This window comes from Octopus bimaculoides, chromosome 7 (assembly GCF_046866305.1).
Source record: "Octopus bimaculoides isolate indiv1 chromosome 7, ASM4686630v1, whole genome shotgun sequence".
Lineage (NCBI taxonomy): Eukaryota > Metazoa > Mollusca > Cephalopoda > Octopoda > Octopodidae > Octopus > Octopus bimaculoides.
The window spans coordinates 81,813,821-81,828,820 of NC_142934.1; the positions used below are offsets into that span (position 1 = coordinate 81,813,821).

The 15,000-nt window shown below is 35.5% G+C and overlaps 1 protein-coding gene across 2 annotated transcripts in view; it reads left to right on the plus strand.

Annotated features, from left to right (window-relative positions):
• The window catches only part of LOC106883379 (uncharacterized), a 74,333-nt gene extending 60,594 nt beyond the window's left edge, over positions 1-13,739 (plus strand). For both annotated transcript variants that reach the window (XM_089355572.1, XM_089355573.1), the window contains 3 exons: positions 966-1,133; positions 8,557-8,614; positions 12,594-13,739. In XM_089355572.1, coding sequence (XP_089211698.1) covers positions 966-1,133; positions 8,557-8,614; positions 12,594-12,698 — 331 coding nt within the window. In that variant the 3' untranslated portion in view covers positions 12,699-13,739. The remainder of the gene's footprint in view (positions 1-965; positions 1,134-8,556; positions 8,615-12,593) is intronic.
• The last annotated feature ends 1,261 nt before the right edge of the window (positions 13,740-15,000 follow it).

The window sequence follows — 15,000 nt, forward strand, 5'->3', positions numbered from 1 at the left end:
CTTAATCTAGGTCAATTTGGTACAAACAACTAGCATTTTTTGTGTGCAGTCATAATAGAATACAAAATATCGGTTTGTATAATATTTGTAATGTATTTACGAACATAGAACGGCACTAGCTGTTATATTTTGTTGCAAGGAGAATACACAAAAATACTAATACAGAGGGATTCGCTAAGAATGTTAGTGTATAATGTTTCTACCTAATTTGATCCCCTCAGAAACGACTACCTGGAACATTGGCAGACATAGGTCAATATATATGGATGTGCTAATATATTAGCAAATGTGTCACTGTATCTAGGATGTTTTAATACACCAGGTAATGGGACTGTATATATGTGGACTGTAGCGCTATAACAGTAATCTGTTAGTATTTTAGGAAAATTCCATGCATGTTTCGATTTATTTGTAATTATTAGAACGATTTTTCGAGTTTTATCCGATATCTCTAGATGTAATCATACCTGTAATTACATTCCCATTTTAAAAAATATCTCTGGTTGTATTATATGAATATATATCGAAGCATTTACTGGTTTAATAGAAATACATCAATGTTTCTTGAAATAAATAAATGAATAATACATCAACATAGCGAAAAAGTAATATAATCTATAAATCTGAATGTAGAATGAAATCCAGAAACTACAGTTATGCAAGAATGCTATGAATACCGGAAGTCAATGGAAGATTATGCACGGATGGAAGTAATTACATTTTCAGTTTGTTAGCACCTTCTAATTATATAACCTTAATTGCGGTCTAATTATAGAAGGTTGATGGCAGCTAATGTTAAAAATTGCAGTGTCTTAATTATCATTTCAACTTTGGCAAATTCTGCCCGCAAACATCGACACAAAAATAGAAGAGATTACATTAAAATGTCCGTCTTTATGCTTAATATTTCAGTTCTTTTAAAGAATAAAATCAGTCAATGTCATGTCAGTATTGTGTTTTAACAGGGTTGTTGTGGCTTTGTGTGGTGGAAACATAGACACACCAGCCTTAGGAAGAGTTATTGAGCGTGGTCTGGCCGCTGATGGACGTTTGATCAAGTTTGTTGTGACGGTCAGTGATCGACCAGGTGGGATTGCCGACTTAACCCGGCTTATTGCCAGCATTGGCGTCAGGTAGGATATTTTATTTTCGCATGAAAAGAAACAGCAACAACAACGCTAATTACAACAACCACAATCGCCTTAATAATATTCATCATCATCATCGTCTGTTATTCTTATCACATTTAATACCAACGAGCGCCAATGAACCTTTACGTAGTCTCACCAGCTCTGTCTATTTCTGTGTTTCCGTTTCAGCTTCCGCAATTTTATTGATATTATCTCTTTCTCATTCTGCATTTTCTCTGACAAGTAGACCTAACTCTTCCACTGATACCTTGGAATGGCTATTCTACTGATTGGTGAAACAGCCTTTCATCAAGCTGTGATTGAAGCACATAACCCAACCATCCGACCATGCTTTTTTTTTCAATGTATATTTTTATGCCTCGAACCACTTTATTTCTCATTAACTCACGCCATTTGTTTTCCGAGATTCTTCGTAATCCTCATCTGCTTCAACAACTTCGTAAAGACTCTAAAACGATTAGCTTAATACTATTGCTTTACCATGATTCTTTTCCATACAGTAAAGCACTTCTTACAACAAGTATCGTATGTGGTTTAATTTTCGAACGACTCACCAAACTATTTGATTTTCACCCATTTGAGAAACACTCCTATTGCTTTATTTCCCGTCTTACATATTTTATTAAACTCATTTTCTAAAGACCTCCTACGTCCTGTAAAAGTTCCAAGATATCTAAGCGTATTTTACTTTTCTAGTAGTGCCCATCCAACGATATTTCTTTTGTCGATTTGCACTGTCTTCATAGCTTTAGTTTTAATAAAGTTCATTGTTAAACCCTGCCCCACTTTTGACTATTTCATCACCGCTATGCATCATTCTTTGTAATTTGGATATTCCATTACTAAGAAAACCGCCATAAGGTCTCTTTCTTGTTGCGGTGTGATAGCTCATGTGACTCAATGACCCGGAGAGCTAAGCTAACGGAGTGAAAGTACATGTTAAAAACTCCCATGTTGAACAGGTCAAAGGATAGAGGTTAGGCTATCCAAGAGATAAAAATGGGTCTGCGCAGGGCTAATATGAAAAAGAAATAGCTAGCTCATGGTCGAGAAAAGAGTAAAAACGTTGTCGATGGACCTATGCTTCAAAGAGAACGAAGGGATTAAACATCCAGTATGTACTTTCCACAAATCCATTCAGCTCTTTGTCTTCCATCTCCGATTGTTTCCTTTATGACGAAGTTTATTGGAACAGCAAAGAAGGGAAGCTATAAAACACCTACCTACAGTACTTCCACTCCCGATTTCAAATTCATCTGAACGCTTGCCGTTTACGCTTTCTTAACATTTATTTCCTCAAAGTAATATGTCTATTACATCGATATACTGTCACAGCAAATCATTTGCAGAGGAATTTGTGTCGAGAGACAATGCTTCTCAATGGATAAATCTCCCTTTATGTAAAGAGGTTATCCAAAACTGGTTCATCTAGCTAACTTCTTTTTACCCCCACATATGTCCATAGCAACAGCCTCGGTAGGTCGGCTAAACAAGACGCGAAAATGTCCCTGACAGTGAGACGGTGTCGATAATATTTAGAACAATATGTAATAATAGTACCTTCGGTGAAAGTTTCAGATGTCTATCTTTAACTAAGAATCCACGGCTCAAAACTAGGGACTAGGTCTTACGTGATGGTAGCTTAACCATTGAGGGTATAGCAAACAAATCCTCTACGTATTTATAATGTGAGTAAATAAACTAAGGAGCCCTGGACTAGTGTTAAAAATGCTAAAATACTTGTTGGAACAAAGTGTTTAAACATTGCGGAAGAAAAGTAGATAGAAACAAATAGAGATGGAGCGATAAAAAATTGATATGCTGCCTCACTGGGAAATTGGACATGGATCGATGAATATATCAAATTTAATACGACGGGAAGTAATATATTTTTGATCTGTGTAAGAGAAGGTAATATGGGGTGTGATAGTGTCGGTTTGACTCGGAATAAAAAAAACTCTGAAATAGTATTATCTAAATGAAACCATTTAGCTAATGGTAGAATGCTTTTAGTGAAAGTTGTAGCGCAGCAAAGCAACATCATCTATATTATTGTTTGTTACGCATCAATAAATAATGCAAGTTTTAAAGAGAAAGATTCTTTCGACCAATTATTGCAAGGTAGAGCTGATAGTATACCAGCAAGTGATATGGAAATTGTGATTTAAATGTGAAAGTTGGGAGTAGCAACGAGGTTATGGAACAAACAACATAGGCTTGGTGATGTTAGTAAATATGATGTAAGTTTGGCCAGCTTCTATACAACCACCAATTATATCACAGGAGGTACTCTCTTTAAAATCAAGGATATTCATAAATGCATTTGAAGAAGTCCTGATAAAAAATATCGTTATCCAGAGATCATATTTGGTAAATCAATAACGTGAGAAAGCAGAGATCTGAGAATATATCGAAGTGCTGATATCGGAAGTATTTATCGATTAACAATAGGTATAGTACAGTTAAAGCTGAAGATTTCAGAAAAAAATAGGGATGGCAGGTTTGATACCGAAAAACTGAAGGATGTTCGAATAATTGAATGCTGAAGTTCGTTTTAATGCTTGAAGCTTTGACCGAAAAATGTTATAGAAATCAATGGTGCGTAGAGGAATGTAAGGAAGTGTACCAGAACGTAACCAAAAGTGTTCTGGGTAGAAGAAAGACAGCATGAAGAAAATAAATTACGAATGAAACGTGGTAATTCACTGAGGTACGAAAAGAGCAAAACTATTTGAAATTTGAAGAGGGAATAGGATGAATCTTAAAGTAGAAATAGCTAGATATTGGTGTCGCAAAAGAGATGAAGCGGTGTTCGTGAAGGGATAAAATAAGATACTTGGGAGCGAAAGATGGTTGGAAGTAAAAGTTGGTGAAGCAGTTAAGTTACATAATGCAGAAGACAGTAGAGAAATCAGAAATCAGATGAAATTATAAATAAGATTATGAAACAAAGAGAGGAAATAAAACTGTGTTTAGTATTGCCGAAGAGGTGATAGAAATCCAATATAAAATCTTAAGAAAGATGGAAAGAACATGTTAAATGCAATCTTGAGCAAGGTAGTAAATAAGAAAAATGCTCTGATAACTTCTGAACCAGATGGGATGGAAGTGGATGGACATAAAATATTTGTTGAGGAAATAACAAGAGCCATCGGGCAATTATAAAACGAAAAGGATTGAGATGGAATTTCAGGGAAAATACTTTAAAATAGATAAACACGTAATTGAAAGGGCGATATTGAAGTTGTTTCATAATATATGGAAGATGGAAGAGATACCTGGTGATAGGAAAGCCGGTGCAGTGAAGGAGATAGCAGTAAAGGGTAACCTCAGAGTGTGTGATAATTGGAAGTTTATACCACTGAGTAGTATATCGCAGGGGTTTTTCAGTTTTATAATCCGGAATAGGATATAAATTGCATTGGAATGTGTACTAAGAGGTGACCAAGCAGCAGATGCGAGGTTGCAATAACCAAATATGTTTGCTCAGGCACATTATATAACAACATGCCGAAATCAGACAGCCTATTATAATGATTAAGTAAATATCTTCGCTGACGACGTCTTCATTAACATCTTCTTCTTCATCCTCTTCCATCTCATTATCAAAATGTTCAATAACTGCGTCATCTAAAACAAACACTTCAATAACAGCACCTCCGCTATTTCATTTCGTTATTCCTCTCAGAACTAAAATGTGAAACTCTAATATCTATCTATCTATCTATCTATCTATCTATCTATCTATCTATCTATCTATCTATCTATCTGTTTGTTTGTCTATCTTTCTATCCATTTATTCATTTATATATCCACCCATCTATCTACACACATATACACACACACACAAACACACACACACACACACATATATATATATATATATATATATATATATATATATATATATATATATAGCACGCACACACACACACACACATACGTACGAATGTACAAAGATATACCTATGTACATATATTAATTAAAATAAAAGCTAATGATGGTCATATTTAGTCATATTATTCACCTTTTCATAACGAAGCTCATTGTTTGAATACAGTACTATAAACAACCTCATGTAAAGTAAACACATCTTGTATGAATATAAGTTTACCTTACATGCATACGGCTGCTTCTTCGTGGTCAGACGACCTGTTAGAAATGTCCATTAAATCCCATCAAAAAAATTCACCTTTCCGCTTCAAAGAATACGTTGGGTTGATATTAAAGATAGACAGTAACTGGAAAACAAAACAAGACGCGGTCGTCACGACTGGAGTGTCTTTCGAACATATATCTGTTTGATTACGGCTGATCTGGGGTATCATCGACAGAAGCAACACCTTAATAAATTCTTTTCACTATAGGTGCGAGGCTTGGAACTTGGGGGAGGTGTGTGATTTAATTGACCTCCAGCGACCCACTAATACATCTTTTATCAACCCCGAAATGATGAAAGTCAGTGTTGATTCTAGCAGGATTTGAACTCAGAACGTAAAGAGCCGGAAGAAATGCTAAGAAGCATTTTATCCGGCGTGGTGACGATTCTACCAGCTCGCTGCCTTACCACAATTTAATATAAATGTTCCATTATATAACGATGTACGAAGAAAGCTCATGACACTTTTTTAAAAGTGCATTCACAGTATCAACAGTTTTATCGTGTTGTTCGATCTATGATTCACCCATTCATAGGAAAATCAGACGGAAACATCGCCTAAAAATATAGATATTTTCTAGAACATAACTTTTAAAAACCTGTCGATTCATATCCCAAGACAATATGAAAATTCAAAAATTATTAATTTTAGTTAACGAATTTTCAGAGAAGTTTTGAAATCACCTTTCATATAGTGATTTATTTCGGATATAACATACTTCTCTTCATATAACACACTCGTTGTAACAAGCTTTTTATTTATGTTTTCTTCCCCTAATATTTTTCTATTAACGTTATAGAAAAAAGCAGATTTATGTTGCCATAAAGTCGAGCATATTAATTTTATGTGACGTCATGATTGAGAAAAGCTCAGCTGATACGAAGATAGCTATAAAATGGCTACTGTACTCTTGATTTTTGTTTACCTTCAGCTATATCTCAGGCATATAATTATGCTTATACTGTATTGACGGTACAGAAGGTTCAGATATCATCACCACCAACATCTTAAGAAAGACATTTTATTTTGAACTATACTTTAGCAGAGAATGCTCAGGAATACAGGATTAATAAAAGAAGCCGAATGAATGCAGTCTTCAATTCGATTTTCGTGCCTATCCTCACCTGTGGTCATGAACGTTGGGTAATGACCGAAAGAGTACGATCGCGAAAACAAGCGGCTAATACGGGATTCCACTGAATGATACCTGGACTAACGTTACTCAGAAGGCTGCGTAGCTAGGGGATCGGGAAATCTCACCCGGTTGAGCCGCTACATCTCGGCATTGAGAGGGCACAACTCTGGTACTATGGACATGTGATTAGAATGCCGCAGTGAAAAGTTGCAAGAAGGATTCTTGAAGCCGAGCCAACTAGCGGGAGACCAAGAACGAGATGATTAGATAACATCCATAATCTCAGTTAGTCAAGCTTGGGAATCCTGCAGGAAAGTGTAATGAAAGTTTTCTTGTGATAGAACCCTATGGAGGAGATGCCTGAGGATTCTACTTCAATGACTCTCGGAGGAATAGTGAGCTGAGAAAATTTACAGATGGATGGATTCGGTACTGGCGTCCACAAGGCTAGCAGGGAGAACGTTGATCCCATCGACACCAGTACTCTAACAATGGATGGACTATTAGCAAATGCATTCAAATATTTAATTTTCACTTGCTAGCTTTTATTCCTATCGCTGTCGTATATACATGTTTGGATGATGAAATGAAAGCCAACCAGTTATTTAAGTTGATACTTCTCAGACCGCCAGACATTTTTATCGTACAGTAATGGAAGAAACTATATTTCTTAATATATTCTTCGGCAGATACGTACATACACGCATCTAAATACATATGCAACAGCATATATATAAATGATTAATACATACGAGCCGTCCCAAGAATTCTACATGGAGGCTCGGCCTGCAACAAATGGCAATTACATTATCGTCATATCCCACATAATTGTCTTTAAAAATAGGAAGGCATATTCAATAGGCAGACGATGCATCTCCAGTAACAAGTAAGCGGGGTTGGAATCCCTTTCATCATAAATCTACTTTTGATGAAGAGGGTCTGAGGAATCAGCTTCTAATCAGCGATTTCGCAGAAATAGTTTTAATTAAATCCGAAGCATTTATTGGTTCCCAAGCATTATTTTAAGTTTTAATGTTGTCTGTAGGCCACGGATAAGTTTTCTGACACTGGTAGCTTCGACAGTGGATGAATTGAACCCACTTTTCAGATTTATTAAAGTCTTGAAGGACGCTACATGATGTATGCAAACCATTCTCAGTTAATTGAAATTTGCCTTTAGGCGCAGGCGTAGCTCTGTGGTAAGAACCTTGCTTCCCAACCACATGGTTCCGGGTCTTCTACTATAGCCCCAGGCCGACTAAAGCCTTGTGAATGGATTTGGTAGACGGAAACTGAAAGAAGCTCGTTGTATATATATATATATATATATATATATATATATATATATATATATATATATATATATATATATTTAAAACTAACTGAATGAGATAAAAATCCAAGGCTGTGAAAGATTTCAGAACATTTATAAAGAGAAAGTTTTACAGCTGTTTCCGGTATATTTTATATATCCCTTCATCGGAGACGGTGCAAGAAAATGGTTAAGCAATACTTATTCTAGAGAAGATATGAAATAGAGAGTATATATATTTATGTGTGTGTGTCTTAGTGTCCGTGTTTGTCTCTCGACCATCACTTGACAACCGATTTTGGTGTATTTATGTCCCTGAAGCTTACCGATTCGATTAAAGGCGGTGCTCGAACATGGCCGCAGTCAAATGACAGAAACGCGTAAAAGAGTAAAAGAGTAAAGAGTGAGAAAAAATATAAGAAAGAAACCTCTTTCGGCATTGGGAATGACTCTGAAACGTCAAGGAAGATAACGTAAAAACTAAAAATTAAAATTAAGAATTAATTTCACAAAATTTTCGTTGAGATGTGTTTTGTATTTATTCAAATAAACTCAAATAAATTAAGATTCTGTTGAAACTATAACTAATTAACAAATAAAATATTCCTCTTTTGCCAGTCGATTAGATCGACCCTAGTACGCAACTGGTACTTAATTTATCGAACCCGAAAGGATTAAGAATTAAATCCTCAAACTTTTCATTGAGATGTGCTTTGTATTTATTCAAATAAATTCAAATAAATTAAGATTCTGTTGAAACTATAATAAATTAACAAATAATATATTCCTCTTTTGCAGTATCAAAGAAATTTTCCACGAACGTGCGTGGTTGGCATCAAATATGTTTGCAGTGAAGGTAGGAGAAATATCTTTTAATTGTTTCTGTCATTACACTGCAACCATGCTGGGACATGGCTTTGAGGAATTTTAGTCGAGAAAGAACAAACCCCAGGGGGCAAACAGACACAAACACACACATACACACACGTATATATATATATATATATATATATATATATATATATATACTAACTGGCACTCTGTCGCTTAAGACAACGAGGGTTCCAGTTGATACGATCAACAGAACAACTTGCTCGTGAGATTAACGTGGAAGTGGCTGAGCACTCTACAGACACGCGTACTCCATCACATACTTCTCAGGGAGATTCAGTGTGACACAGAGTGTGACAAGGCTAGCCCCTTGATATACAGGTGCAAGTCATTTTTGCCAGCTAGAGGACTCGAGCAATGTGAAATAAAGTGTCTTGCTCAAGGACACAACGCGCTGCCGTGAATCGAACTCGCGACCCAACGATCGCGAGCCGAATACCCCAACCGCTAAGCCATTCGCCTTCATATATACATGTGTGTGTGTGTGTGTGTGTGTGTGTGTGTGTGTGTGTGTGTGTACATACGTATACGACGAGCTTCTTTCGGTTTCCGCTTACCAAATCGATTCAATGCTTACGAAAATAAGATGAACAAAAAAAATTCAAATGTATTAATACGCTGAATGGTATTTCAGTGTCATTTAGACGACTTTATGAGGACGGTACCTCTCTATATATAGTATTTTGCTATGTGAGAAAAATCAACTAGATTTCGCTCAGGTTTGGCTGTATGGTAAGAAATCTACTTTTCAACCACATGGTTTCAACTTCAGTCCACTGCGTGGCACCCTGGGTAGGTCACTTTTTCTATAGCGTCTGGTCGACCAAGTCTTGTGAGTGGTTTTGGTACATAGAAATTGAAAGAAGCCCGAAACCATGCAGGTACAATGCTAGCCATACTTGCGTCTATCGTTTATTTAATGTTTGATTCGTCAGTCTTAAAATTAGTATTAAGTACACAGTATTTGCCATCGAAACATATCTGCCTCTCTGTTTTTTGTCTTCATGCCTTTTTCTCTGACTCTCTCTCACCCCTCCTCTGTCTTTCACCCCTCTTCTTTCTCTAACCTCCTCTCTCTCTATCTCTTTCTCTCTCTGTGTAAGTATAGTTATATATGTGTGTGTTTGTGTGTGAGAGAGAGAGAGAGAGAGAGAGAGAGAGAGAGAGAAATAGAGATATAGATAGAGACAGACAGATAGATAGATAGATAGATAGATAGATAGAGTATTCTTTTCTACTCTAGATAAAAGGCCCGAAATTTTGGAGGAGGGGGCCAGTCGATTAGATCGAACCAATACGCAACTGGTACTTAATTTAACGACCCGAAAGGATGAAAGGCAAAGTCAACCTCGGCGGAATTTGAACTCCGAACGTAAAGACAGACGAAATACTGCTAAGCATTTCGCCCGGTTGCATGCTAACGTTTCTGTCAGCTCGCCTACCTTAAAGAGATAGAGAGTATTAACTGATTCGAAGATTCCTTTAATATCTGTACATTTTGTTCCTCAGCAATGAGTCTTCGTGGTGTGTAATATATTTCCGATTGTTATTCAAAATAATAAAAGTCCCGCCTTTTATTATTTTATTTAGTCCTGAAGCATACTTATGTTTAAGACTAAATTATCTGATGTGACATTTCATTTTTAAGGCGCTTGTGTGTTGCTTGAAGAATTCTTCGCAACAATTTCCCTAACGTCGAGCGGCCATCTTTTCCAAGAAAGATTATCTTAACTCTTGCTTTTATGATTTTGTTGCGATAATTGCTTTTTATATCGTTATTTTCTGTTGACGGTAACATCATTTCCCCCTTGTTATAGTGTTCCAATTGCTGTTTCCATTCTTTAAGCTTCAATTTAATTGAGTATGAACAATGAGTCGATATGCAAAAATATCATTGAAATTTCTAACTTGATATTAGCACGAAATATGATGTTAACCTTTCCTTTCATCTTAATCATGTATTAGCGTGGTATATGCTATTAAACAAAACAGCATTAAACTAACTCTTTGAAAATTTCCGGCCTTATTTCAAAGTATAATCAGCTATATTCATAATTATAGAAGATATCTCAGCACTTTGGTTCGGTTGTTTTGATTCGGATTTCTTGCTCGCATCTTATTTGAGCCTTTTCCCGTGATAATTATGGCTGTGCAGTTAAGAATCTCACTTTAAAACTTCGCGATTCCGGGTTGAGTCCCACAGCGCAGTACCTTGGGCAAGTGTCTTCTACTATATCCCCGGCCCCAGCAGGTGAATGTGGTAATCGAAAACTGTATGGAAAGCCCGTTATATATAAACATGTGTGCGTGTGTTATTGCTTGTTTACGTCCCCATGACTTAGCGATTCAGCAAAAGACACCGATAAAATAAGTACCACACTTAAAATAAATATTAGAGCTGATTTGCTCGACTAAGACCTTGAAACCAGGAACCCAGTATCGCTGCTATCCAATGACTGAACCACGTAAAAGATGAATAATAAAGAGAATTCTTACTGTACGATATACATAAAACATAATTTATATGTGTGTGTACTTGCGCGCGCGCATGTGTGCATTTGTGTATTTGTACCTGTTCTACTTTTGTCTAGACATCACGTGGTGATTGTAAATGAGTATCATTGTCATACAAGTGAGGTTGTTCGTTTCCAGACTTTCGTGAAAACAACTGTTCAGCAATGAGCAAACATTATTTGTTTGGGAAGAGGTGAGAGTCGGTGACAGGAAGCGCATCCGGCTATAGAAAGTCTCCAAATGCAAGCATGGAAAAGTGGACGTGAAATGGTGATGGATAGCTGTAGATGTAGAAACTAATTTCAGCGATATTTTAGCCATAACACACTGAAATGAGTTGTTGATAACTGTATATCTTTCCGGACTCTATATTTTCTTTCTTGTATGAAAGATAAAACACCATCTTTATATGTGGTTTTATTCAGTGACATCGCCTTACATTTCTTAACTCCTCTCTGACTGCATGCTCATAAAACTTTCAAATTTTTATCTCAATCATGGCCATGTTGTTAAGAAGCTCGCTTTGCAACCATGTAGTTTTGAGTTCAATCCCACTGCGTGGAACCTTGTGCAACTCTCTTTCATTTTAATCCCAGGCCGACTAATGCCTTATAGGTGAATTTGAAAGATGGAAACTGTGTGGAAGCTATCATATGTATGTACATGTGGTGTGTATTTTTGTGGTTGTGTATATCCCACGCACTGCTTGACAACTGGTGTTGGTTTCTTTGCATTCCTGTATCTTAGCGGTTTCGGCAAAAGTGATTAATAGAATAAGTATCAGACTTTAAAATATATGTGCTGGGGTCAATTTTCTCGATTAAACTCATCATGGCGGATTCTAGTATGGCTGCAGTTCATTAACTGAGACAAGTTAAATCTAGAATATATATATTATTGACCACATATACCTAACATATAACATCAGTGTATTAGACGGTAGGTTGCGACTTGGCGCGGTCGAGATTACTCGAAAACCGGGTGTTAAAACACCTGAAAGTTATGGACAGGTGAGATAATTTACTCCAAATCTCATCGAGAAGTGATGAACATCAATGTTCCGCCATTTTTGTGGATTATCAACATCACTTATCTGAACTGAATTGGACATGAATCATAGCGCCATTTCACGATTTTTATCCATATAATGTGAAGACTATGTGCTGGTATGCTCGGACGATGCATACATAAGAATAAGTTCAAATTTGAAATAAAAGTAGCGCTTGTGTAATAAAGATTATCGACTATATATACTTAACAGATACTCTGAGCGTGCTTGCTTGTAGGCTGCGAACTAGCGTGGTGGAGAATACTCTCTCAAAGCACCGGGTGTTAAAACACCTGAAAGTCTTGGACGGGTGAGATAATTCGCTCTATATTTCATTCATTATGTCTGCAGAAATTTATGTACATTTGGTTTTCTTTTCCAGGTGAAAATCATTGCTGAAACTAAAGGACCAAGTCATACAAAAGAGCTGAAAGATTTGCTTGCTCTTTACTACGATGAAGTTTTTTGGGGAAATAATGTTCACTAGAAAGGGAAAACGGAAATTTTATCAGTTCTTCTTTAATCAAATCATTATAGAGATAAACTCGCAATTTAAAAAAAAAAACGATTAAATTGAGACTTTTTTACTTTCAAAGTAAAAACAAAAATTCACTGGAAGAAAAGTTTACAAAGAAAATACTTAAAATAACTCTCCGGAAATCCCTTTTGTAACATTATAGGTACATGAACTCACATAACCGCACACATATTCATTCACACACACACACTCATTTACACATACACACACATATTGTACATTTATATATGTGTGTGTGTATGTGTATATTTATCTATAAGTGAATATTTATACATATATAGATGTGTGTGCGTGTATTAATATATATATATGAATATATATATATATATATATATGAGTATTATTTGCACATATGTATATGTATGAGTGTATATATATAAATCTTTAGTTAAATATATTCAATGAGAATATTATGTACTGAATATATATTGAGTGCTCTATTGTATCAAAGTATTAATACTATTAAAGTATTTATGTATTTAACACGAATTTCAAGATTGAGTGTATATATATATATATATATATATATATATATATATATATATATATACATACGTATTCACATTGTAGCATTGGAAGTGTATAAACAAAAGCAACCACTAATTCTAAATATGATAATTTCAGAACGTACAATTTGTTATCTTGCAAACTAATTTTCTACTGCATCATGGGAGCGAAAACATCCAGTTCACCTGGTTTGGTATTTCTATCATGTACACTAATTCAATTATTAGTTAAGATAGTAAATATTGTCTAAAAGGATTATTGCGAGCGTCTGAAAATCTAACTCCCTTAATATTGTGGCTTGGTGATCAGTATCACAGTCTAAAGTAAATGATTACGTACATTTCAACAACATTATATTGCGTGTCTTATCAACAACCATTCGGAGGGTTGAGGAGTGGTGAAGGAAGGTATTTGAGTGTATGGCGGCGAATGTATGTGTTTGTCTGGAGCACATAAGAAATAAAACAATTATTAACACTTACAGTATTGTGTTTGTTGTATTTCTGATAAAACATTAATTAAGAACAGGATCGATAATTACTAAATTATCGAATTCAATAAATATTGGTTCTGAAAGGAAAACACTAAATGAAATATAAACTATCGCTTATTTTTGTTGTAAAGTCGAATGCCATTTCAATTTTCATTAATTTAGATTAAAAGCCGCCAACAAAATGAAGGTATAGTTTTTGAAACGCGCTTTATTTTGAGTATTAAATCAAGGAAATTCGATTGTACATTTCTGAATTTCTTGCTATTTGTTCTACTTCAAAGAAAACGTTAAGACTTATTGTGAATTCTTAACGACATGGCGTGGTTAAAGCTTTGAGTTAATCAAACGTTATATTACATGGAAAAATGCGAGCATGAAAAGTAATATTCTTAAGATTATAAGTCTGGAAAAGTACAGGACAAGTTATTACACCTGTAAAAGCATAGGACAAGCTATTACTTCTAATAAAGTAAAGAATAAACTTTTTACTTAAAATGTTGCAGGAAAGAATGCCAGTTCTTCTAATTTATCTCTCTTTACAGTTCGCATCTTTGAGAACTAAATTAGTGGAGACGCTTGGAAGCTGCTGCGATTGACGAAATGGTGGACTTAAGAATATATTCAACCACAGTAGTGGTTGAATATTTCTTCAACGAATCTTGAAGCTTTTAGTCAGTTTTCTTTTAGAGGTTGTTTAGTAACAATTTTTTTAGGATTAAACTATACTTATTGCATAATGTATTAATGAAATGACGGTAACATTTTAATTAACCAACGACAAATATAAATGTCATTATTAGATAACTTAAAATTGTTATTCCGAAGGTTCAGTTGCCAAGAAAGTGGTTTGGTCGGAGATCGTGTGTTCAAACTAAAATGATTGCAGCGTGGAAAAGACGTATTATCTATTCAAAAACACACAAAGATTCGCTTAAGTATTCATCATTTTGTGCGTTAATGATCAGGTCATAATTGGTGCAACGAAACATTTGACTTCAAATAATATATGCTTAAGTGAAGGCGGGGAGCTGGCAGAAACGTTAGCACGCCGGGCGAAATGCTTAGCGGTATTTCCCCTGTCTTAACGTTTTGAGTACAAATTTCGCAGAAGTCGACTTCGCCTTTCATCCTTTCGGGATCGATAAATTAAGTACCAGTTGCGTAACTTGGGTCGATCTAATCGACTGGCCCCCCTCCCCCAAACTTTCAGGCCTTGTGCCTAGAGTACAAAATAATATATGTTTAAGTGAA